The 27450-nt window shown below is 40.7% G+C and overlaps 2 protein-coding genes across 2 annotated transcripts in view; one reads left to right on the forward strand and one right to left on the reverse strand.

The window, feature by feature from the left end:
* Nucleotides 1–21451, forward strand: part of LOC131473672 (VPS10 domain-containing receptor SorCS1-like) — a 77586-nt gene extending 56135 nt beyond the window's left edge. The window contains exons 19-27 of the mRNA XM_058651099.1: nt 679–865; nt 1567–1700; nt 1806–1929; nt 3820–3932; nt 6014–6151; nt 11087–11186; nt 13693–13801; nt 14949–15103; nt 18890–21451. Coding sequence (XP_058507082.1) covers nt 679–865; nt 1567–1700; nt 1806–1929; nt 3820–3932; nt 6014–6151; nt 11087–11186; nt 13693–13801; nt 14949–15103; nt 18890–18948 — 1119 coding nt within the window. The 3' untranslated portion in view covers nt 18949–21451. The remainder of the gene's footprint in view (nt 1–678; nt 866–1566; nt 1701–1805; nt 1930–3819; nt 3933–6013; nt 6152–11086; nt 11187–13692; nt 13802–14948; nt 15104–18889) is intronic.
* A 2462-nt stretch (nt 21452–23913) lies between these two features.
* Nucleotides 23914–27450, reverse strand: part of sorcs3b (sortilin related VPS10 domain containing receptor 3b) — a 63261-nt gene continuing 59724 nt past the window's right edge. Inside the window, exon 27 of the mRNA XM_058652186.1 lies at nt 23914–26712. Within this exon, the coding sequence (XP_058508169.1) occupies nt 26648–26712 (65 nt within the window). The 3' untranslated portion in view covers nt 23914–26647. The remainder of the gene's footprint in view (nt 26713–27450) is intronic.

Raw genomic sequence — 27450 nt, forward strand, 5'->3', positions numbered from 1 at the left:
GCCTAAAATGGCGAGACTCAGGCGACTGTCAGAAAGGCCGGATTGGGACTGAAATATGGCCAATTATCCTCTAGTTTGGGACAGAGCTTGAGACATAGAAGACTCTCTGCACTGTTCAGATGAGGACGCAAGACATTTAAATCAAGTCAAGTCTTTGCTGTCTTTCTTCCACCTACAAAATCTACAGAGGATTAGGACCTTAATGCAAACAATTCAAAGGCAGACAAATCTTGTACTCTCATTATGATTTTTAGGACTGTTACCGCTCGAGCACTATCTGGAGATTTGGACAAGGTATCAGGAGAATCTCCAGGGTGATTCTTGAGGACATTTTCGTTCTCTCACAGCTTCTTCTCGAGACGATCTCGGCAGAATGTCCAAACGGTGGTTTTCTTTTCTCTGTATTAACATACCGGAGCCCCTGCATATCTAATGAGTATATGCAGACATGATTTGCAACTTTCACCTCATTCCATTATAACTTCACCTTTCCCACCTCACCTCGCTCCATTTATTATCCTTAATTTATTCTCAGAAACAACACACTATGCTGTACTTTATAATCACCAGTACTTCTGCCCATCATGGTATCTGCAGACAGTATCTAGGATATGGAAAATGCACTCTCTCTTGTCCGTGAGAACAACCAGTAAACGACCGTGTCTTCTTTTTCCGAAGGGCCTCGGCTTCACGACGAGTATAACGGTGGACTTTGGCGACGGAACGGCCATATCCTACGTCAACATAAGCTCCATCGAGGACGGGGTCAAGCACATCTACAGTAAAGTCGGCATTTACCAGGTCTCTGCGACAGCGAGCAACACGCTGGGCTTTGACAGAGTGATTCTCTACCTGCACGTCTCCTGTGAGTCGCACAAATGTTGCTGTTCTGGCAAAGATGTTTATGTTTTTGTAATCTCTTAATTGGAGTCCCATTTACTCCCAAGTATTGAATTAATGTAAAAAGGGTTCATCGTACCTGCCACATAATAGGGTTAATTTGTGAGGATCTGACTGTATTTTTCGTTAGTATCACAACTAATCATCCATCAGCCTCAAAAATAGGTCAAAATACTTCTAACTTAAGAAGAAACAAACAAAAAAAACACAATATAATTGGAAGCACTTGGGCAAAAATGTGCTTGTGACTCTGCTCAAACTTCAAAACCGGCTCATTAAAGCGAGAGCCGATGTCGACGTCTTCTCCATCCAAAGCCTTGAGTGTCACTCACCCACCATGTGTAGGCTTTAAAAGCGACTGTTTGTTGTCTCCTTATGACAGAGGAGAGCGACGTTTGTCTCTTTGGATTCCGCTCATTATATGGTGACACTTTCATGGCAGCAAAAAAACAGCATCAAAACTATCCACAGGCACTTGTCAAACAACATCTTCTCTCCACCACACAGCCATCCGTCCGTGTGCTCGCGGTGTTCCAGAAAGCCACTGCTACTCGTGCCCAGAATTGTGCCCAACATGCAGTTTTTCCTTCTGCTGAAAGTTTCACTTAAGATATTGGTCCTATTTTCCCTTAAAACTTGTGAAACTTTTCTCTTCCTCTCCAAAAGGTCAACTCGAACAGGTCCAGCTGTCGGCTCCTGCCGTGGTCGTCAAGAACAAAGCGGTAAACTTCACCACAGTGTTACGTCCCGGCACCGTGGGGACCGTCATCTATTACTGGTGGTTGGATAACAAAACAGAGGTGAGGATTCTTCATTTCTTACCGTTTATTATCGTTTATTATCGATCTTCTTTTATTTGCTGAATGTGCTGAACATTTCTCTGCGTCTCTCTCTCTCTCTCTCAGCCGACTGTGACTCTGGACGGAACAATGTCCTTAATTTTCTCCAAGAAGGGAAGTTACACTGTTACTGTTCAGGCTTCGGTTGGCAATACTGTACATCAGGACCAGATGACTGTGGCAGTTTATGGTGATTTTATCATCTTACATTCCTCTTCTTAAAAAAAAATAAAGCCTATTCAATTCAATTTTTTCAACATTTTTACCTTAAAGTTACGTGACAAAATGATAATATATGGTAAAAATGTGGTATTTGGGAGGCAATATTGTAGTAATATCATATTGTAACAGCTTGGTAATGAGAAATACAATGTGCTACCGTTAGTGTTATACCTTTATATGGAAAATGTTCTGGGAATCAAAATGGATTAATACCATTTTCATAAAGTGCATCCTCCGTTAGGTCCCAGTTTACAATTTCAAGGTGGTAGAATTAACATCGTATTACCAGATTATTACTATTACCCGATAGATTCTCCCCATGGACAATCAGAATATAGAGATTATCACAAAAGAGTAAAGGTTTGGTTTGACCAATCACATTTGAGCAGGTTTGGTCACTTACAGGTAAACAGTAAACGTGCCAGAGCAATTAAATGAGAAATTCATCTACATTAAGGTTTTTTTAACTGATCTGCCTTTATGTGTAGTTTGCTGTCAATGTAGATGAGCTAAATATTCTCACTGCTCAATGGAAACTTAATCTGATATCTCACAATGTGACAGTAAATCAGAGTATAAATGGGAAATTAATCTTTTGGCTCAAACATTTCCTGTTTGAACAGAAAGCCGTGAGATATTGGCCCTGCCCTGAACCCCCCCCCCCCCCCCCCCCCAGGCTGATTCATCACCAGATGATAAGGTCCGGGTCAAACTCACTGTGTCCCGTTTCCTCGAACAAGCCAGTGTGTTTCCGCTGATACTTATGGTCCACGAGGGCACACGACCAATCTCATATTCCACTCCAGCAGTGGCAGTTTATCATTTGTTTTCTTTGAACACTGACACTGATGTACATGTGCCTTCCTCACATAACCTCAGGCATGTTTCCATAGTTACCGTCCTCATCGTTGTCTCTTTAAACCCGTCTGTGTGGACCAAATGTCTTAATGTATGTCAGATTGACCCGAGTGGCCCTGGTAAAGTAGGACCTGGAGCTAATGGATTTTGAGAATGACGTTTTGACACCTGTCAAGTTTTTTTGACTCAGGAGTTGCGTGACAGGAACGCAATTTCAAAAGATTTTTTTTAATCTCTCAGCCTTTTTTACCCTTTTTTTTTGGACTTCTTGATGGTGTTCCATATTTAGTTTGATAAAAGGTCTTTGCGTCTGGGAGTATTATGACCAATTTGCTAATGAAGGCCATGAGATGTGGCTTCCAACTCAAGTAAGCAGATCTTGTAAGAGTTATTCGATTAATCCGTTTGAAGGTTTTCTCACGATTAAAACAAGATTTCTGATTGTTTCAGCTTCTTAAATGTGAATATTTTCTTCGTTTCTTTGCTCCACATAACAAAGAAATCTTTAAAAGGTTTGGCAAACACTGATCACCATTTTTTTTCGGCATTTTATGGAACAAACGATTACTCGATTAATCGAGAAAATAATCGACCGATTATACAGGATACTTCTGTTGGCTCGTGGCACACAACAAAGAATAGTTTTCTTTGTTACTGCAGTACAACTAATGTAATCAGCCACTTTTGAGAATGTAAAAAGTAGGAAGTGGTTAGCAGTGAAAGTAAAAAGTGAAATAAATACTCAAATTAAATGCAGACTCCTGAAAAATGTACTTAAGTACAGTAGCAGTGTATTTATTGCTTTCTCTCCTCTGGTAATAATTCTACTTCTTAGTACTGAAACAGTTTTACACTCACAATGAGGGAGTAAATTCACAGAATTGGCTTTCAACTCTTACATACAATGGCATTTCATAGCTGAAGTGGATTGTTTTATAAGAGCATCTCCACAGAACGGAGAAGACACATTTTCGCTGAACTTGATTCCCGACTCTTGCAGATTATTTCCGGTCACACGTTTTGGCCTTTTCTTCCAACTTGGACGAGCTGAACCCCGGGGTCCAGGAGTGGAGAGAGGACATCTGCCGAGTGGTGAAGAACTCCGTGGTTCAGGTCAGTCCCTCATCTGCTCGCTGTGACTATGTAAAGAGTGCAGACGAACAACCACTGACCTCAACTCCTCAGATTGTGTCAATCAGTGGCCTTGCAGCAGGAGGGGGAAAGGAGTCTGGGTTTCCCCAGAGTCAGTGACATTTCCATTCTTGGTTATGCTGTGTTTGTAATGAATACATGTGATCTCGTGTCAAGTGGGGCACTCGACTCCCTGCTATGGCTTTAACCTTGCTCGCTGCGTAATTACTTGTTCAAACACGTGCGTGCGTTTCACTCACCATCTCCCGCCGTGACTGGAGAAGGAATCAGTTCATATAAAGCCCCTAAATAGAATATTCTGATAATTCATGTAGTAAACAAATAGTGACATTGCTGTTGTATAATCTTTTACATTACTGCTACCTGGTGGATTGGAGTGGACTCACATTTTAATTCCCCACGTCTGAAAAGATTCTCATTCATTAACAGTTATTTGAAAATATAGTTGGTAACAACTCGACTTGAAGTTTTCTTGAAGAGTTTTTTTTTTTTACCTGTCATCCAGGAGTGCTTGATCCATCGATCCATGCAGCCTTCTATGTCAAAAATGAGAAATCATCTCTAATCCGAGCAGAGGTGGAGGTCTGTGACCTCACCTTACAATTCTGCTCTTTCATCTCTCCCAGGAGAATCGACAACTTCTGTAATTTAGCTTCTTGTGAACACGAGAATTCCATGTCACTTTAACACTTCCAAGCATGTTCTCTCTCTGACGGCTCCAGCGGATTGATGACGAAAGAACCCGAAGGACATTCTTCATTCGGAGCTGGATGAATAAAGACCCACTGGCTGACCTCAGCGTCGTTATAAAGACATCTGTAAACAAGAGCTCAAGTCCTTCGACATCAACCCTGCCACTTGGGAAGATGCCGCCCAGCACTGAACCAGTAGCAACAGACAGTGGACTGCTGTCACATGAAGTCTTCCTAGCCCAACACCACAAAACCATGAGTGTACTGAGACACATGGATTGAGAGACAGACTGTTTGCAGCTCTCCAAAGACTGAAATTGACGTGAAATGACAGGTTCTTCCACAGGTTCTTCCACAGGTTCTTCCACTGTTATTAGAGCACAATGGAGTTACAGTGAACACTGCCCACTTTTTACAGTTTCCTTGGTTTCACCACAAACCTTCAGAACTGGAGGAGCTTCTTGGTTTAGAGGTGAAATGTCCTCAATAAAATGTACTCAATATGTTCTGGAGTTTAGTTCCTTGTACCTAAGGTTCCTGGAATTATGTGGTTGAACACAGATTTTCACTTATCCACTGATCTTCTGTGGTCAGAATGTTTAAATTCTCAACCCCCAAAAGAGTGTCCTTTGTCCTTGAGATATAAGGGAACATCGAGACAGCTAATCAGCCAACTAGGAGTTTCCCACTGGAGAGTCAGAACTAAAGACAGCCTCCTGAATGAGAGATGAAACGTCTTGAAGAAAACTCAGGCCCGTGCACTGTCCACACTCCTGGGATTACAGTGACCCTGCATGGCTGAGAACCTTCAAACACAGTCTGACGAGCAGCTGCCATTTTGCTTTTAAAAGGCTGAGCACTATGGCCTCGAGAGAACACCAAAACCTCAAGTAAAAGCCGCGTCGCTGCAGTTAAGTGCATCCGATTTTCCTCTTGGTCACTGTGGGTATAAAAAAAAGAAGAAAAAAAGCTGCAGGTTATGTAAAAACAAAGACACCAAGCTCTCTTTATATATCCTGCAGTCGCCCTCCGTATGAAACATTCACTTTGACCTTCTGTCTTGTCAGATTGTACCATGGTTTACACCTGAAAACTGACAGCAGACCCCTTGTTATGGCGTAATGCACTAAAAGCCTCGGCCTTTTCCAAAGGCTGTCAAATTGCACTTGCGTGTTTAGTTGATCCGTGCATCATATCCTGACAGAGACAGGCACTAAAGGAAATGATATGTGGAGCTCATTAATACGAGTGACCCCAGAAAATCGTATTTCAGCACCAGAGTGAGGCGATGACACCTCAAACAGTGCCAATCGAAACCCCTTAAATGAAGTTTTGTTTTTCTTATTAAAGGTCACGGGAATCAGCGAGGATCAGCTCCTCGTCACGGTGCTTCCAGGTTTACCGACCACGGCGGAGATTTTCATCGTGCCTGAGAAGAGGTCGAGAGACGGAGGAGCCGTGCATGAAAAGTGGGCGCACCTGGATCAGGTACTGTCTCCTCAAATCATTTTTAACGGCCTCTGGCAGATGCTCGGCACAATGTGGGCTCTCTTTTTTTTCTCTCTTTCCTCCTGTGATAATTAAAGACGCATAAAAAGTGAGCCGAGGACATAAAGAGACTGGAGAGAAACGTCCCCGGAGAAGGTGTTCTTTACTTTAGAGCGTTGTATCGTCGTTTTATTAAAAATGATGTTTGAACATCTCTCTGTGCAAAGGGTTACATTCCTTTGAGCAGATTTTTACATACACACATATATATATATATATTTATATGTGTGTATTTTTCAAGCGTAATGACAAATGTAATTAGATTTACTTTGACCAGACATTTATATCCTTTGATATATAATTCATATTATAGACTGTGTGTTGAAGGTGAGATTCTGCAGCACTTTGTTTAGTTGTCATTTGTTCTGCAGCTAATGATACCTTTACTGCTTGTAGCCTTACAAGTGTATGAAGTAACAATTATCAATACATTATTAGAGCCCGAGCACTTGCGCGATTATTGTTTTTCTCCGACCTTTGCGATCATTTTTGAGGGGATTAACGTGCATGAAAACTCTTGAAATCTGGCACAGATGGTCGGGTTGGTGAAAAATGCGATAGTGGCATAGGGTATGTACACATTCATGGCCCCAGGGCTCTATAGCACCACCCCCCAGAAGTCAGATCGTGGTCAGATAAAAAAATCATCAGATCAGGACGAAATTTGGTGAGTTTGTCCGGCTTACTCCAAAGTTTCTTGAGGATTTTTTGGGGAATTTTTGACATGAGAGAAAGTGGCCAAAATTGCTTTAATGCAACATTTTTAATATATATTTATTCCAGAGTGGTTCCGATTTTAACCAAACTTGGTGCACTTGTTGCTCTCATGATTCCAAACAAATCTCTAATGTACTTCCATTAGCTCCGCCCACCCAGAAGTCAGCCATTTTGTAAAAACAAAAATGGCTAGTCTACGCATTTGAACAAACTGGTCCTAGCACATTTGAGCGAGTTGCATTGTGTTCCAGACACGTTAACGATTAAAAGTTATCAAAAGGATTTTCTTTACGTCAGAAGGCGTGGCTTCAGCACTCCAACAAAGTTGACGTAAATATGGCAGGAAAAGTACTTTTTGAAATCTTTGAGTCCTACGAGCGGTCCTAGCTTTCTCAAAACCCACATGACCTTCTTTCATCTTTTTTGATGCACATCTTTGTATATGTGTGGCTTTTCCACATATCACTTCAGTGAGGATATTTCTGTGAAATTGCAGGAAAAAAAAAAAACCCAACTAAATTTAATGAAGCAATGCGGGATTGAGGAAACACAAGGCAGTCCCACAAGCACAAATGATCAAAGACAATAAGTAGAAGGCTTAAAAAAACAAAACAACCCCCACAAAGAGAACAGAAGGAACAAACAAGACAACCTGAGCAGCAGAGTGAAGAATATATGAAGTGCTGAAAACAAGGAACAGGTGTGCGTGATTTAACACAGGTGAAGGTCATCAAGAAATGAGCAACATGAGGAAGTTCAGAGGAGCAGAAAGAAACGTGACACGAGCATGGATACAAAATAAAACAGGAAGTTATGACAAAGCTACAAAATAAGATGGCAGTAAATTCAAAGCAAAGAAAATATCGAATAATGAAAGTAAAAATGTTTTTACTCCAATCTCTCACAACAGAGAGGAGCACATTTGTATGTTCTTATTTTTTTACTTACCTTTTATCTTATCCTATCTTGTCTTATCATTTTTCAACTTATCTTATCTTATCTTATGTTGCTTTGTACTGTATCTTATCTTATCTTATCTTACCTTATCTCATCCTATCTTATATTATCTTGCTTTGTATTGTAGCTTATCTTCTTTTATCTTATCCTATCTTTTCTTATATTAGCACATTTTCTTAATTTTTCTCTTAATGTGTATCTTTTCCTATCTCAACCTTTCTTCCACAGCACTCAAAGTATGTTTATTTTACAATATTCATGTTTATATTGCATGTTTTTCCCTTGTTATCGTATCTTATCTTGCATATTTTCTTAATTTATCTTCTACCTTGTGTCTTTTCCTTTCTTGTCTTATTCCTTTTTTTACTTGTCTTATTTTGTTACATCTTTTATTATCATATAACATCTTATCTTAATCAAAGAAAGAGGGCAAATACTCACACTTGCTTTCAGAAACATTGTTAACTGCTGTTTTTATATGAATATCGCAGATTCAGAATCTCTTAGGCAAGAGGTTGAGCTTCAAAATGTAATTCCGAGTCATAATTTATGAACTTGACAGTTGTTTTATGAGAACATTTCTTTGGTATACATTTGAATCACTTTCCCCCTCTCATGCAGGCGGCCTCTCCCTCTCTCTCGTTTCTATCATTTCACTCTGTTTGTGAAAATCGACTCGTGGAGTATTCCGTCTCGTGTGGGTGCAGCAAATGCATCGCAATGAGGATCACGTCTGCATTCATTTTTGTTCCGAGTTACACTATCGACGCGTGGTAACGCCGCGTTAAGTGCAGCGGCCTCATTTGGAAAGTCTGCTCTCGGGGTCGACGTGCAGCATTAAGGTTAACGCCGACAGAAACAAAGGCAGACATGAGACAAGTCGCTGTGTGATGGATGATCAAAGTCCAGGCCCCCGAGTTTAAATTCTCTGCAGATTGTTTTCTCATCTCAAAGTGAAATAAATGGACACCAATGGCTTTTTGTTATGGAGGTAAGACGCTGTATTATTCCTCGGTAAAGGTCAGCGGTAATGAAGACTGCACATTTCGGTTGTAATTGGGGTGAAAAATACAAAAAAAAAACTACCAGTGTGGTCCATGAAGTGCAAATACAGAGGAGAAGAGGAATAGCCCATAGTTCCACTGTTAATTAGAGTTTGAACTCAGTACAGCTGATTTTATACATGATATTTATGATATATGATGCAGATTTCTTATACACGACCATTGGATTTGTTGTTTTAGCAAAGCTTTAAGGATCATACAGTATAATTATTTTTCTTACACTTACACTTGAACAACAGCACGACCCTGACTCTCTTAAACCTAAAGTGGAATCATGTTATTGTTTAGACCTGTTTGTCCTGCTGTGATGAAAAGCTCTTTTAATAATTAAACTCCTTGATTTGACCAACTTGCAGTCACATGATTCCAATCCAAAACGCTAATTTGACCGACATTGACCTTTAACACCGAGCGTATCGCAGGCGACACGTTTGCGCCTGTACATACTTTTCATTTTTTTGACCTGTTTTTGGATATTGACACAAAAAATCAAACAAATGTTATTTTAAATATATGTTATACTTAAGTGTTAAAGGGTTAAAACAACAAAGCTGGTGATTCCCTGAGATTTTTGCACATTAAACCAGTGTTATCATGGTCCGTCTCTGTCATTGCAGCCATTTATATATATTTTAAATTAATATACTGTAGGTAATTCATAATTTTTGCAAAACAAACTGAAAATTCATCCATTCATACCTCTACTGTTTAATTTTCCAAGTTGTTCCTTATGGTTTTACTTCACATGCGATACAAACTTCACAAGTCATGAATTCTTAACCCGACATTTTCCCTAATTGCACCGACTTTGTGTCTCCTTTGTGTAATGTCCTCTCCACTGTGTTTTAATTTCCCCAATACTAATATTGTAATAATAAAGAGTAATGCACAGTGTCAACACCAGAGGGCAATGTCTTTCCATGCGAGAGCACTGAGGCAGAATCCATCAGAGAAATGAACGCCTCACTCTGTGTCACCTCTTTAGAAGTTTAAGAACTTCAAGTGAAAAGAAAAGTTGAACAATTCCAAGCCCCCGTGCATCATGATTGTTTTTATTTATTACAATCAAAAATAAAACTTGAAAATCTCTGTCCTACCATGTTATAGAGAAGCCACTCGATATGTAAACAAAGCAATTAGCAGGGGCTGTTTTTCAAAGCGGGCAGCTCGACAAGCTCATTTATTCATCATAACGGTGCGAGTCCTCCATGTATCACCAGTAAACATCATTTTGCCGGCTCATAGTCAGTCTTGAACTACGTTAATAGGTATTTAATTACATTGATGCATCATATAATTGGCAGCGTCGTGGAAGGAGACAAACTGGGGCAGGCGGCCCCGGATTGGGAATTAAAGAGATGTATTTATCTAAAGCCTGTGTGATTACCTGGCAGAACCTCACAGACAATAGGGTAATAAATCTTCACTTCACTCTTCCCCCATCTCCTGTGAATGACTTGCAACGTGGAGTGAGCGAGTGAGCGAGCATGTGCCCACACACGTGTGTGTACGTGTGTGCGGAGCGGCTTATTAAAATGTGTAATAGATTTACTGACCCTGATATGCCACTAGAACAAAAAGTAATTATTCATACTGTGTGGAGCGGTCTAATTTTAACCAGTGGAAAGATTTTTTAGAAAGAGCAAGATGGAATTAGTGAGGCATCGCTAAGGACTCAAATGGGCTCAGGGAAAGGCATTTTTTTTTGTTGGCTTGTGAAATGACTGCTTCATCTCGGCGAGAAAACCCAGCCCCGAACACGAGGCCCCTGAGGGAGGAAAATTAAAAACTGCAATTTTTTATTTTATTAGCACGCACTTTGATTTACAATACAACTTCTGCAGTCTTCAGAGTACACACACATATGGGTTGTGACAGAAATAGGAGTTTAATGTCACTCCCACACTGTCAGCACATGCCCTTTTAGACCTGATAATGTTCTATTTTTTTATTTTTTTTGCAGCAGGTTTGAGTGTCACATCAACATTTGCTCCTCTTTAGACAGAAAAAAAAATTGCGATTCATAATTCAAGCTGTTGGATGAAATGACTGCGGCTGAAATATTGATGACTGTGGAATATTGCTGCGCGGCGGCTGTTAACGGAGGCTTCCTCTGCTCTGTCACTCCCCCTCACAGCTTTCACAGGTTCTGCTAAGTGCTCTGAACCAGGACCTCGTTCAGTTCACACTCAAGCCGGGGGTGCAGGTTAACGTATATGCCACGCGGCTGTCTCCAGGTGAGTGTGCTGCACGGAGTCCATTTTTAGGGCGAGAGTGTGCAATTCTACCAATTTGGAGTAGCAGAAGAAAAAAGGGACTAGAAGCAAATAAGGGCTGGACAGTAATTCACTATCATTATATCGTCATTTTATTTGACCTTTAGTTTACCAGGAGTAAGTCCGCTTTTATTTTAAGCTCTTTTTTTTCAGCTATAGACCCTATATAAAAAGTGGACATTTTGCATTATGCAGCATGGCTTTTCCATTATGCAGTTCTAGCACAACTTGGCTCCACTCGACCTTTGCTTTTCCACCTGGTACCTGGTGCTTTTTTTGGCAACTGTTCTGGTCGAGTTGATGCCGATACTTAAATGTGACCTGATCTGACCACTGATTGATCGTCACTGGACGAGTCATATGAGCGACACAAGAATCAAACCGGCAACAGTGTTGCTGTCCGGCAAAAATACACCGTGGTCCGACGTTAAGGCAGAGATGTTCCTGTGTTTGGTGGCTGACGAGAGGATCCAGCAAGAGTGTGGATGTAAAACGTCCACATTGAGGCGAAATAATGAAGTAATGGAACGCGACGTACCTGATACTGAAACCGAATAGAGCTGAGTCGAGTAGAACTAGAACTGTAGAAAAGGGTTGTAGAAGTAGAAACAGTGGATAAATACTTTGTTACTGTACTTAAGCACAATTTTTTATTTAGATGAACATGATGACAGTTTTGTAAAATGATGATAATGACAGTTGGTATTGTCCAATATGAGATATCTGTAAATTGTAAATGTAGCTGTAAACCTCAACATGGTGCCAGTCAAATTCTAAATATTGTATATTGTGTTAGGACTGTTTTTATATAATTGATAGATCAATAAATAAATATTGTTTTGTCGCTGGGTTTTCAAATCAGGATCAAAACTCAAAGGCTGCAATTTACTTATTCTATTTTTGATTTTTTTCTATGTTATTTTCAATAAAAAACAAATGTATGAGAGAAACGTGGTTCATATGTTGATGGTAGCTAATGTGGTAATGCTCCACTTTGTTTTAAATGATTATAAATGCAGTAAATATTTACTTCAACTTGACTTAAAAAAAGTGTTATTGCAAAAAAACACAGTGGTACAATTAACCACTTAATACAATTAGACACTTAATTTTTTAACACAATTCATCGTGTATTTGATTTTGATTTAGGAGGATTTAGGAAGAAACACAGTGAACTAATCGTATTAAATCATGGATCTGTGGTTTGTTTAAAGATAAAACATCATATGAAACATGACTGGATTATGAAGGACAGTGTTGTTAGCGTGTTGTCTTAGTGTGTTGTTATGGAAGGCTGCATCATTGAGGTTGACTTGAGATCTATAATTGGTGGGGAAAAAAAAATTGGCTTTTAGAGAAATGGGCCGACTCTCGTACCATATGATTGAACAATGGGAAATGCACATAATTACAGAAGAATAATTTGTCAAAGGATCAAAGATGACAGAGGAGGTAGTTTCTGTGCTTTGTCCTTTTTGCAAATGCACTCTGTGAACTTTTATAAAAAAAACAATCTTTTTGTTTTCATTTCATTCTTTTTGGCTACAATTCAAGGTCCAGTGTGTTTATTAATACACTCTGCTGACCGCTGTCTTTCCCTGTACACCAGGAAAACATGTTGACACTAGACGGTAGCCCTTTGTAAAGCCTTATTCCAAGAATATGATTCATGATTTTTATTTTTAAGTCACTAGTTTCATATTCAGATGCTGTTTCCCAAACTTTTCATAAGAAGACAAATCATCGCGACCCAGTTCACAATATGTATCTAGACCAACATTTTCATAATTTATATAATATTTTTTACTGCAATTTCTTAAACAGCTGATATTCTTGTGAACTGGTGCAGTAGCCCGCACATGTTCTCTTCCATTTCTTATCCATACAACGTCAAATTTGGCACTGAACACACTGGTGTCACCTGCCAAGTTTGGAGCCGATCAACTGTTCAGTTTTCCACTGAGTTCTCTTGCATTGTTTTTTATCCAGACAGCGTAATACAGTGTAGACACTGGTGCCCTGAGTAAGTCGTCTGCCTAATGAACAGTTTGACAGCTTTGTGATAAACAGACTCTTATACAAACATACGTATGGGTGCTATATTCAAAATCTGACATTAAACCTGCTTAAATGTCACACGCTGGACCTCTTAACTTTTTTTTAAAATCCTTATTTGATTATTAGACATTAAACATGATAATTATTGGTATCAACACGTATGATTTGTATTATTTTTTATTAATTTTTTTGGTCGTTTTTATCCAGCCCTATGCATGCAGGTAAAGAAAGACTGGAGAGAAATATTCATAATGAGCGAATGTTGGTATCTTGGTCAAATTGAGTGCACTAAATCATGAAAAAAAAGAGTTCTTGTCAGCGAACCAAGCCAATTTTGATTCTCCTTTGTTATATAATAGGATTATTACATCACGTACTGTATGTGCTCTCATTCCCCCCCCCCCCAAAGCTCCTCTTGTGGACAGCAGTGTGAGCGGCCACAGCAGCACCGCAGTCATCCTGCTCGTTTCGGGCGCGCTGATGGGCTTGGCCATCTTCATGATATATACATTCAAAAGGTAACGCAGTCGCTCTTGCACTCCCTACCGTGGATATAATAATGTATTGTAACCACACAGGGGAGCGGGGAAACTGTTTGGCAGGACGTGTGAAAGCACATCATTGGCAATATCAACAGCAACATAATGGTATTGCCGTTTTATTTGTGTATGTGTGTGTTTGTGTGGGTGGATTGTGTGGATTTCATTTGCATAATGGCCCCGTATAGAGTTCGGCCCCATAATCTACAAGCAAGCACCTCAATGGTGAACTCCTTAAAACTTTTCCCGAAGTATTCAGACTCTATATATCTCTGAGTTATGGACGTCCGCAGCACAATAATAGCTTGCGGAATAAGACGATTCCCCCCTCTGTCTCAATCTGCAGAATATTACGGGGAATGACAGCCTAATCAATTCTCCCAGAGTGCTGAATGGGTGTCATGGTCCTGCAGTTATCAATATTCATCTATCTGACAATGTGAGGGCTGACCTTTCGGAAAATGCTAAACACAGCCATTCAAGGTGAGGCAGACTCTGCAGAGTGGCAGGAAAGGTTGAGGAGATAAGTCCCGAGAACACATACATTATACAGCGGGGGACATACAGTAAATAGCATCCTCGGCTGCAGGTAATCCCACGCCAATCACGGGGCTCCGCGAGGGCTCACTCCGTGCGGCAGTTGGGAGAATTTTAGTCATCATGAAGTTAAAAAACACACTACTTAACTTTCAGTAATTACCACATCAAGAAATCAACTCAGATGTCACGGCAGCAGCTGTGTCACAAAACCACAAGGGGGGGAATCTGAAATTAGAAATGCAAGATGTTATTCTTAAGCAAAATTGGTGGTGGTGGTGGTGGTGTGTGTGGGTGTTGAAGGGGAGGGTGTGGGGCGTTGCATCTGTGGGAATGAAAAATTGATTGAAAACTGAGGTGAACAATATGAAAAGTGTGTGTGTGTGTGAGAGAGAGACAGATGCCCAATGGAATGCAAAACACCCCAGTCTCCAGCTTTTTAAGTGATCCTCTCCCAAACCGTACCAGTTAAAAATACCCCACCGCACATTAGGTCCAGTGGAAACATTAGTGAAACAGACCTGGCAGGTTTCCATTAACTTGCCCTTTTTATTTTTTATTTTTTTCTTCCACTCTCCACTCATCACAGGAAGTTCCCCGGCATCCACACGTACACAGCAGAGCAGCCCGACAAAGAACAAGAGGTCATCCCGACAGTGGCCTCCATCGCCAGCTCGGATCCCGAGGGGGATAAGCTGACCTCGCTGGAACACGTGGACGTACAGTTGAACTCAAACAGCAGAGGTATTCATTTCATCAATTTGTCTCATTTAAACCTAAAATCCTGTGTGTGTGTCAAGAATATCAGATGTTTATTTTCACACTCTTATACTGGATGCATAAAGTACACATAAAAAAAGGTCTATGGCTAATAAGGTGTAGACACATGGTCTAAGGCTGCAACAACTGAAGGATTTTTATTTTAAAGCAATTATACACAAATAAAAACATACATTTAATATATACTGTATCAGGTGAAAGGAGTGTAATCTCCTATAATCGCTATCTATGTGTAAAATGTATATCGTCGAATGTCCCTCACCTCTCCACTTAGCATCAAAACTAAAAAAAATACTTAATTTGTCCATCGTGGGCTTCACTACACTGTCGTTCTGTCACCTACAGGGTCGAGATCCAAATTGTACTGCTGGTTTTGAAACCCTTGCAAAATAACGCACCACCTTCTACGACTGTGACCTTCATCTTCCAGTCAGAGCTCTGAGGTCAGCAACTCAGCGTCTCCTGGACGTTTTCTCGCCCCAGGCTTTAAAACTCCAGGGGACAGAGTCTTTTCAGTGGCAGACACTGAAGTGTAGAACAGTCTGTCTGACTATATTCAGGCTAAACATGCTAAAAACCTGTTTATTGGCTTTGGCTTTTCATAGCAGTTGAGCTTGTCTTTTATTTCTTGTTATTTTTTATTCTTTTATGATATTAATTGGTTGTTATGAATGGAGAATACACTGCTTGGACCCAAATGCACAAGACAGGAGGCAGGACGAATGGCTCAAGAGTCTTAATTAACTCTTGATGGCAGACAAATACAAAAATCACTTCTTTACAGAAGGAAAAACCTGAACTAGACTAAGCTAGAAGAAAACAAAAATCACTTCTTTGCAGGAAAGGAAAACAAACAAGACTTGACTTGGATCTTGCACTAAGGCAAAGCAAACTTGTGACCTGACGTGAACTTTAGGATCATAAACGACGCACTGGCAAAAGGCAAAGGAACTGGGAACACTATATAGGAGAGAGTGTGCGAGTGATTACTTAAGGATCACCAGGTGAAGTGCATGAGGGAATTAGGGGAGATGTGTCAAAACAAGTGAGGAAACTACAAGACAGGAAGTCATGACATTTACCAAAATAAAAAGGGCAGTGAAACTCAAACCCACACCAAAAGTGACATGAACTTAACGTGACTTTAAACCTAAACTAACACGATAACTACACTAACACACCGTTTACTATTTGTTGTTTCTATTTCTGTGCTTAAAAAATTAATTTGTGCTAATGTAAAACCATGGTTGGTCTGAAATGGCAGTCTCCATAGACCTTGTCACTACCTACCTGAAACCCTTTTTGTTCCACTTCCTGTTGCCTCAGTTTGACAATGGTTACTAAAAAACACACCAACCCCTAACCCCCTAACCAACATTATTTAAGTATTTGTAGTATTTAAAAGCCCTTAAACTGCCATTAATTGTTTCGACAGGATGTAACGTCACACATGCAAAGAACAAATTGAGATTCAATCAGGTGATTGTACTCTTTTATATCTTTAAATTCTGCCAAATGAATGATTACCTAATGGACCTTTAAATGTAACCATTTAAGAGACATTTAATTAGATACAAAGGGACCAAAACAGGAGCAAATTCTTTTCAGGGTCAATTCTACCTTTTTTTACCTTTATTTTGCTCACATTTTAAGATAAATTATTATTTCTTTACATTTCTGCAACACACTGGAGCCAGATTTGACAAAGTCTGAAGAAGAAATATCAAATTTAGGAACACAGTTTATTATTCACGATTTTCCATAAACTTCAGTGATACACAATATTTTTTGATATCTCCACAAAGTTAAATTTTAGGCACAGAAAAATAGGAAAAATCTTCAGTCTTGCTTCACTGACTCTGTTACGTTGTAAAACTTTGGCTCGGTTTCTTCATCCCTGTCGCTGCTGGTGACACCTTCTCTCTCCACGGTTGACTTTCCCTCTCTCCGTGTTGTTACATCGTCTACGTTGTGTTATCATTCATGTAAGATGAAATCAGTATTGATGTGGCGAAGGCGCCGTCCAGAGAGCAATACAAATAGAATCAATAATTCCCATTACATGCATTATAAATATCGTGCGTTTTGAGAATATAAGCAGTGGAAAGTAAAGATATTTGGGTTTAAATATGGGGAGAAAAATAAAAAGACTAATGGTGCTTTTCCATTATATAGTTCTAGCACTACTCTACTCGGTTTGGTTTGGTGTCGTCGTTTTCCATGACTTCATCGTTCCTCCATCGTTCGACGGGGCATCATAGCATGGCTGTGTAAAGCTGCCGTGACATTGACAACCACACAAACTAATGACTTGTAAAGCAGTTGTAACTGAATCATTAGAATCTGTTTTGTTCACAGAATTGTTCACATGACCCGAGCACAGACTCCGTCTGACACTAAAAACACCAGCCTCCTCTGGTAAATATTGAGATTTAAGACATTTCCTTTATTTCCTCTTTTTGACTGATCTACAGGTAGACATTGTTCACTTTGATTCTTGTGTCAGACGTTGCGCTCGTGACTCTTCCAGTGACGACACTCTCTGACCAACCAGTGGCCGACAGTCTGTTGACGTCACATTTTAGTATCGGCTCAACTCGCCAGAGCAGGTACTAACAAAAGCACCTGGTACCAGATACTATCACTAATGAAAAAGCTAAATCAGAGCGGAGTCGAGCCGAGTAGTGCTAGAACTGTTTAATGGAAAAGCGCCACTAAGTACTCAAGTAAAGAACAGATATCTGAGAAACAGACTACATTTCAGGTACAGTAGATAGGTAGGTAGGTAGGTAGGTTAGATAATAGATAGATAGATAGATAGATAGATAGATAGATAGATAGATAGATAGGATGGTTTGCAAAGTTACAAAAGTTTAAAAAATGTGAGATACTTGCCTTAAAATGGCTGTATTCTCTATTTGTTCCTTAAAAAAACAAAACAAACGTGAACCCCTTACTAGGACATTGTTACTAGTAATAAACAATAAAACATTTCCTAATCCAAATCTCACTAAAGAAAAGAAAGAAAACAAGCACTTTCAGTTGTTAAATTCTATGGCAGTTCATAAATGTGAATTAGCAGGTCATATTTTGACTGTATCCCATGTGTTATACCTCCATCTAAACACACAGTAAATACTTTTGTTCCTCGACTAAAATCACAATTGTAATGTGCCATAAACGCTCACTTTTTAGATCAAACTTACAACAAGGAATAAGAATAAATGCATCTCCTTTGTGTGGCAGTGCTTAAAAAGCAAAACTCCTTGATGCACAGTCAAAAAGTGAACCAGTGTTTTTATTGTAACTTTTATTGTGAAACTACATCTGATATTCATCTGGTGTTCGGCACTGATGCAACTCTTCCTCCTCTTTGTGTGATCCCCTGAGTTGCCAGGATACGGTCATTACTCTTCCCGCTGTACATTTATATATTTGCCACCTCGGGTTTTGACATAGTGAGGTATTAGTATTCACAGGTAAGTGAAGCACAATCAAGTCCCAGCCAAAGTGATGAAATGTCTGCGTGAATTATTTGACCCAATAAAATAATTAGTGCGTCGAGGAAGTGGCGGCGTGGTGAAAGCATTTTCATCAAGAAATATCTATGAGGTTCCGGCTGATTTACCTCCACCCGCAGCTAAACAATCGACCCGTCCAAGATAAATGTGTTTGCCTGTAAAAAAAATACACCCGCATGCAAATAGCTACATAAAATTCCCTCTGTCTTTTTTTCTCCTCCCTCGCCAGGCTACCTGCCATCTCACACAGACATCAAGCTCTCTGATGAAGCGCCCCATGTGTTTTAATGTTGAGAGTCTATGACCGACTCAAAAGCAATACATCTTCTTTGGCAGTTACTTCCAGCGAGCGATGAAACCACGGTCACAATGAATGGTCTCGAGTGTTTTCCTACCCATGCATGGATGGACCAGTTCACACTGTGCTGCCTAATCCCTCTGAGGAGACTGTACAGATTTATACTTGCTTCTTGGAAGAGGAAAAAAAAAAAGGGACACTTTTTGACTGAAAATACTTGTATTTTTGCAAGGACACCGATCTGATCTTTTTATGTAAATAACGACGTTCATAATGGAGGCAGTGGAAGTCATTTGTCTCCGCTCGAACATGGAAATACCTAAATGGGCGGCAACAGAAGTGATGTGTAATAATATCTTTAAAAACAAATATGCTTTTAATCCTGCTCTTTTGGGGGTGTTGTGTTTGTGTGTCTTTGTTTTTCCTGTGTGGGGAAGTTTGCTTATTCTGAGTGAAGACAGTGAGTGGAGCAGATTCATTAAGCCCCCAAGAACAATCAGTAAATCTTATCACAAGCTTCTCATCAAATGAAAGCTTGCAATATCCAGGAGACGAAGGAGGGAGGGCCTCCAGTCCCCGATCAGTGCGTTCCATCAAATCTGTCGCTCCGCTGCTCCAAATGTTATATACGTATGTCATAACAAAAATAAGAAACAGAAGATTGAAGATAGGTACCTACAGCGGACAGGAAGCTCAACAATTCCTCTTGTTTCGGAGACCTTAACTGGTTTCAGTGATGCTGGAATAATCTGACACGATACGCCCACTTTAAAAGAGATTAAACCTACCTAATTCATACATATGCATTATTATTGCAGTGGAAATATTGTATGTGATTTGATTTACAGTGGAACAAAGCAATGACTTGTACTTTTGTGATTATACGTCGCCGGGAGCGTTACTTGTACATTCTTGTTTCCAGGAGAACTTTTTTTTCCTCTGACAGTCTTGCAGCAGAATGTCGTGTTTTTGATGAGTTAAAAGGTCCAGTGTGTAAGAATTAGTGACATCTAATGGTGAGACATGAGTGCCAGGGGACTACAGTGGCCTTTGTGTACCAAAAAAGGATGTCGTCGTTATCAGTTTGAAACTTGGTTCCTTATTATGTGAAGTGTCCATTGGCGTCTTCTAGGGCTGTCACTTTTTAACCAATTCTGAGCGGGAAAGTTCAAATTCACACCTTAAAAACTTATTTGAGTGAGTGCCACTTGACTTGGATCCACTTTGAATCCATCATAGAAATAGTGCCGCGTTACATTTACAGTGATGTCGCCTCCAAATTCACCACGTTCCGGAGAGGAGTCCGAAAGACCCATGGACGCCAGTTGATCACAATCTCTACAACGTATTTGGTGCGCACACAAACAGAGGTGCCATGAATGGATGCAAATCCGACAAATTCTTCAATCCCGTTGAAGAACTTCCGCGTTCCGACTACAAATGGAGCTCAGTTATGCTGTAATGTGTCGATGTTGTGTTTTTCTGTAAAAATGCGGTTTTATGGCAAATCTGCCGACTCCCATTTCAGCTTCAAACTTGATTCTGGTGAAAAAGAAAAGTGACAGCCCCAAGGCCTTTATAAATAAATGTATCATCCCTTTAGGGGTCACCACAGCAGATCATCCGCCTCCATCCTGTCCTCTCCCTTGTGTCCTCTTCTGTTACATCAACTGTCCTCGCGTCCTTCACAGCATCCATTAACGTTCTTTGTGGTCTTGCTCTTTTCCTCGTGCCCGGCAGCTCCATCGCTGACAAACCATCTCAACCCTGACTCTTTACTTTATTTCCAAACGGTTCAGCCTGAGCTGTTCCTCATTATGTTCGTTTCTTTTTTTAAATCCTGTCCACTCTGGTCACTCCCATGGAAAATCTCATAAAAAAAGGCTTATTTTTTTAATGCTAAAATAGATTCTGCCAATAAAGCCTCGTAAATGTTACACACTGGACCTTTAAAACTGGTGTTTATTTAGAGCCACACATTTAAACGACCGCTTGGGCACAGTTCCAAAAACTTCTCACACCTTTGGAGCGGCTTTGGACTGATCTCACTGTGAAGGTTGTGGTCCAAAGTCCATCGCTGAAACTCCACCACTTTTCTTTCAGCTTAAAAAAAATGGAAACAGCTGTGAGCTCTTCCTCGACTGTTCATATTAACCACGATGATACCAGCATCTGCACATGGCATTCCCTCAGTTTACAGTTAAAAAAGAAAGCGGAGGAGGTCACAGTGTCTGTTCTCGGTTTGATCCAGGGGGACTCGGCGGACAAAAAGGCTGCACATTTGTTCATCTCCTTGGCTGCGAGGGACACGGAGCCATAGAGGGAGACGTATCTCCGGTCTATAAGGCTCAGCCTACACACAGAGCTTTGGTCAGCTGCTGTTTCTTTGGGATAAGTACTGAAGTTTTTACTTCATCAAACTTTTCTTATTAAGTGCTGTCAGCGTTATGTGTCAGGAAGACGAATTGACTACAGGCTGCTCCATACGTCTCCCCCTTCTCCCCCTTCAATCCTCCATTTTGAGCCCGAAGCATTAAAAAAACAAGCGATCAAATGAACTCTGTCTCCCCCGTTCCGATCACCAGAGGAGTCTTACTTTGTGCTCGATATTTATTTGACAAAGATTTTTCCTTTTTGTTGTTGCTGTTGTTGTTGCCCCACTTCTCAACCTGTGAATATGACTGTGAACATATTTGCATGACAGTTTTCTCTTTCTACTTCAAGATACTTGAAAATATGTCTTAATTAGGAGAAGAATGAAATGTGAACCGCAGTGTTTTAGTTTTTTTTCCCTTTCTGTTTTGTTTTATTTGGTTCGACAACTCTTTCATTACGAGTGACGTGATTAATCAGTAGGTTGTTACTGTGGTTTTTCATCATCTTGCCAACAGTAACCGTGGCTGCGGAATAAAGCGGAAACAAAGCATCAGTGCAACGTGGCTGGAGGGAAAATGCTCTTCTGTCTTTGATCTGTTCAAAATACGTGACGTAAAAACTAACCTGCTATGTTGGAACATGTTTAATTCAGTGGTTTCATTGATAACAAAGGTATAGCTGGTTTATTCACAGTTGATATATTGTCTTTTGGCCCCTGCTGCACCCAATAATTAGCTCCTCAAAACTTGCTATGTATGCAACCCCCTTATGTTGCAACCCCGTCTATATAAAATAACATCCAGACCAGAGGAGAAGAAACACAAGGGTCTGCTTTGGAGTTGGTATAAAAATGAAAAATGAGCTTCAGCCAAGGTCTCTCCCTCTCTCCCTCTCTCTCTCTCATATACATTGTCAGTGGATATTTAATGTAAAAAATGTTTTTCCTCCACTTAGTGTGACCTTGTCGCTTATTTATCATCATGTCACGATTCTCTGCTGCTGCTGCTGCTGGTGCTCACAGAAGAAACCTTTTAATTTTTTGATCTCCACCTGTTGCTGAGACGTGAAAATGAGCCAAATGTAGGTTCAATATTTATGAAATAAAACAGGCGACCTTTTCAGGGTGTACTTGGACGCCCTGGCTCCAGCCCTGACCGAGGACCCCGGAGCGTTGTGGAGGATAAGGCGGTAGAAAATGAATAAAACAAATATATATGTGCATGAATACAGTGGGTGGAAACTGAATGACGCAATGAGCCTGAGGAGGCGAGACAACACATATTTTACATACAACCCAATTAATATCTGTGTGTTTAATTGAGGTTTTAATAGTTTTTGAGACTCCATGAAGAGCAAAACTAAGCAACTCCGTCCCTGCTGACTCTGAGCCAGTCACGTGACTGACACGCAGTTCTGCGTTGTTCAATTTTGTCTGTGTAAATTGCAACTCAGGTGGCCCCAAAGTTTCAGCGCAGCCGTTTGCATGATTCAGTGGGGGCCGAGCGGCGAGGACAATGAAAAGCACCAAGTGGCCTGGAGTGATTCTAATGGGCTAGTTCCTTGGCACTCCCACTGTGCTACAAATTAATTATCTCCTCTCCGGGAAATCGACACACACGCATGCGTACGCCCACAATCGTGGAAGTATTTCCCAGACTGGGTAACACCTTGGATGAAAAATGTCCCACAACAATAACCCACAGCAATATTGTGTTAGCCACAGTGTGAAATTGATGAGCATGTTTCCTTTCATTGAGTGCTACATTACAGTGTCTGGCTGCTGCGAGTCACCCATTAGTGATTGTCACCGTTCAATTTGATTGTGCGCTGCCGAACGTCTCGGCGCAGTTAGGAAGCGGCCCTGGTGTTAATTCAGACTGAGAGCGGGAGCAACTACGAGACTCTCGGGGCGCCGACGGCTGCTGGAGTGATGAAGATTGGTGTGCGATATGAAAGCTGCTCAAGTGGCAAAACGAAATGCAAAACAAGAAGAAACAAGGGGCTCGTTGCTGCTGCTGCTGCTGCTGCTGCTGCTGCTGCTGAGCTTCAGCCAATCAAGCACGAAATCCCGTCCACAGTCCTGAGTGTCACTCTGCCGCGTTCATTTGAAAGACTTTTGTGAACGTGAGAATGCCACAAATTCTTCTTTACAAACTTGTGTGTGTGTGTGTGTGTCTCATTACTCCATGACAGCCCCTGTAATTGTTCCCATTAAATAGAAACCATCTGTAAATGGTAACTTGAGTGTAGATGGGGGGGGGGGGGGGGGATGGGGGGAGTAAAATGAAGCTGAGTCTCTCGGTGTCAGATGGGAATCTGCACGTGGGCGTCATCACACTTCTGTCCATTAAAAACCCAGCCTCAGATCCTCCTCGGGGATCATTAGAAATGGTGAGTTGAGACAATGCACCTGAGCCTCAGATAACAAAGACACTATAGGTTGTAAAAAACACGCTTCATCAGCCCGTTTGTTTTCAGGTTTATCTCATTCACTGACGGGGGGGGGGACAAAAAAAAGGTCTTGGCATCAAAGAGTGTACGTTGTATTAAAACCATACATATTCAGAATACATACAGTATACCATATAAAAATACATTTATTTTTGAACAATTTTTAAAATGGCAATTTGTTCACAGTAAGAAATGTGATTCGAAACAAGACGTTGTTGTTGTTTTTTTCTCTTATCATCGACAAAAAGGAACAATATCATAGATCATGCACAAGTTTTTGGCCATTGCACAACTGGACTATTAATGTATCAAGTTAAATGTGACAAGTAAACCTTAAAATGACCTTTATATATACAGTATATACACATATACAGTGTGTGCATATATGTATATATATATATATATATAGAAGTCATTAGTCTTAAGCGTGTTATCACAGATGATTAGAGCATGCTACTGTATAAAATAAAAATAAAAGTATAGGATAAAGGACATACAGCGTGTTGTGAACAGAAGGTCATGATGCCCGTGACTCGACTTTACAGTGAAAGAATGAAGCTACTGTATAGATTTACATTCCATCTCATTTTATGTACAACTTGTCAGTATTTCCACCTGTAAGGCCAGACTTTCATGTCCATATACTGTGTGTATGTATATGTATAGATATATATGTATATATATATATCAAGGAGACAGTCATTGAAAGCACCATGTCGTCTTACAAAGCGAAGAGAGACAAAAAAAAACTATGTCTATTCAATTATTTCCCAGAAGCTTTCACATTTTGTCAGATTTGACATTTTTACATATATTCATTATATATATATATATACGCAACTCAAAGACCTCTAGTTATGGGGGCAGTAAACGGTGACGCACAGTTTATCCAGAGCGAAATGAAAAGTGTCATAACAGTATGAAAGTTAAACCTAAAACGGTCTATTAATTATATGTCTCTCATATGACGGTAGGGCACCCGGTAATGAAACAATGCGCCTCAAAGGGCCTCAGTAATCCTTAAAATACTATATAAATGTAACTTAAAGGGGACATATTATACCCTATTTCCCCCATTAAAATAGTTCCCTGGTGTCCTAATGAACATGTCAGTGACATGCTTTGGTCAAAATACCAAAAGGATGAAGCACCATAGCAGTTTAATAACCCTGCTTAACCCGCCCCTTTCAGAACGCTCGGTTTTGTGCGTGGTCCCTTTACATGCAAATGAGACACACCCACTTCTTCCAGGGGGTTTCTGATTTGTCCTCTTTACAGCGCTCACTCGCTCAGATCCTGTTCCCTCTGCTCCATTCGTCTCCCCCTCCCTCCACTAGTTCTCTGACAATATCAACATGGCAGCGTGCACAGAAAACAGCGAGAGTGCCGTCACAGGAAGAGACTTCCTACATAAGGATCGAGCCCAACAGTGCCGATCAGCTGTGCTGCACTCACTGTGAAAATCAGTTAAAAAGACATAGGGACAGCACCGCTGACTGCCGCTGTATGTGACTGTATCAGACCGGTGACTGTGCTCCGGAGACCTCGCCACCGCTGATCGCCAGCGGCGAGCTGCATAAACTGCAGCTGTATGTGACTGTATCAGACCGGTGACTGTATGCTCCGGAGCTGGCGATCAGTCACACACAGCGGCAGTTTAGGCAGCTCGGTGCTGTCCCTATGTCTTTTTAACTGATTTTCACAGAGAGTGCAGCACCGCTGATCACCAGCGGTGAGCTGCATAAACTGCTGCTGTATGTGACTGTATCAGACTGAGTCTGTGCTCCGGTCATGGAGGACGTACTGAACAAATATTTTTAATTAGGACGTGTCAGAATGGTCAGTTATGAGCTCTATGTGACCTTTTCTTAACAATGTGTGTGTTTGTACGTTGGTGACTAAATACGGCGACCGCTGGCCGCAGTCTGATGTGAAGTGGTGCGAACACACAAACACACGTTTGCTGACTTTATCCGGCACATTAGCTTCATATATAAAATCCTCTGAGGCTGGAAGTTTGTGTAACAGCACACTTGTCCCTCCGCGTTGACATAATACTGCTCTTCCTCCCTCGCCTGCACTCTCGCAGGGACAAGGTGGCGCTAAGGTGGAGCTCTCGAGGTAAACTTACTGGTGGGGCGGTAACATTCGCGGTGAAATGTGCATGCTGCCGTCATAAGCGGAGGGAATTCAACATCGAGTGTTTTATCGCCTATACTTACACTAAGGGGGACCACGAAAACATGACTGAGTATTCTTTTTCCACACTTTGGCGACTGGTAGGGCCTCCAGAGTCCCAAATATGAGTATTGAAATGGTTAAAAAGTTGATTTTGCATAATATGTCCCCTTTAATGCTTATTTAAAGTGAATACATTAAACGTAGGCAGTGAAACACATACATACTTTCACTAATGACCATTTCTCATTTACATTATATCAATATTTTCTCAGGATTCTGAGATATTTTGACACTGTCTATTATTACCCTGATAAAGAATCACACTTGCTGCCACAGTGAGTGAAAAAAGGTGCCAGTATCAGCTGAACAGTCATAACATTACAGTGGTAGAGAACAAGACATTCCCGGTGCCAATTGGACCCTTTTGTGTCAGGGCCCCGTTGTTTTCTCAGCAGATTTCTCAGGTATTCACCGCCCTCAAACTGGAGGCCTTTGAATCTGGTTCAGTGTATGATCTTCATCACATTTTGAACTATACTCACTAACTCTACCCATAATATGTAAAAAAAACCTTTGAACGATAGCAGCTATGATTGTGAAATCAATAAATGCTGACAAAGCAAAACAGTTTCTGCACAATCGCGACACAACAACCTGTACTTACTCAGTCACAGAGCGTCTTTAGACATTAGTACAATTTGGAAACTCCCTGGTTACAATTCTCTCCATGCTGCGTCCCATTCCTCCTGAAAACATGCAAAAAAAAGAGACGAGAACACAGGGACATGTCAACTCCTCCGACTTCACACGCACATCACACATCACAAGTTCCTAGTATCTGTGATAGTTTGGCTTTATCTCGCTGACACTGATTTTAGGGGGTGAAGTAATAACAGCTTTTTCAACATCCATCACACGACTCCAAGTTCTATCTGGATTTCTCTAATCTTTTTTTCTCCTTGAAGATCAAACGGTTTGAACACGCTTTTACACTTAATTAGAAATTCATCGCCGAGGTCGTTTGGTTGAAAAGACCCCTGTTGTCTCGACAAAAGGGAAACGTGGCCACGTCTGTGCGGGTGATGCAGGGATGATAAGACGTGGACTGCTGTGACAGGAGGAGACGCTCGGATTGTGCACACGCTGGTGTTTTCTGTGTTTTTTTCTTCTTCAAAGGTGACATTATTATCATCATTATCAACTCTGTCAGTAGTATAGTAATATGTGTATAACGGCTTCTTCTACATTTTCAGTGCAGCGCTACAGCGCCACTTACAGGACTGGCATATGTACATTGTTTTGAGTATGCATGTATGCATGTAACTGCTCAGTTACACTCCTAAAACGAAAGATAACATAAACATGTGTATTATATTTTCAAAGAGCAAGTACTAAAACAATATGTAAAAACTTCAGATCTCAGCTCTCCCCAGTCACTACAGGTGTTCCCCAGGGCTCTGTCTTAGGGTCCTCTCCCCTTTCAT

The sequence above is a fragment of the Solea solea genome, chromosome 15 (assembly GCF_958295425.1).
Source record: "Solea solea chromosome 15, fSolSol10.1, whole genome shotgun sequence".
NCBI lineage: Eukaryota > Metazoa > Chordata > Actinopteri > Pleuronectiformes > Soleidae > Solea > Solea solea.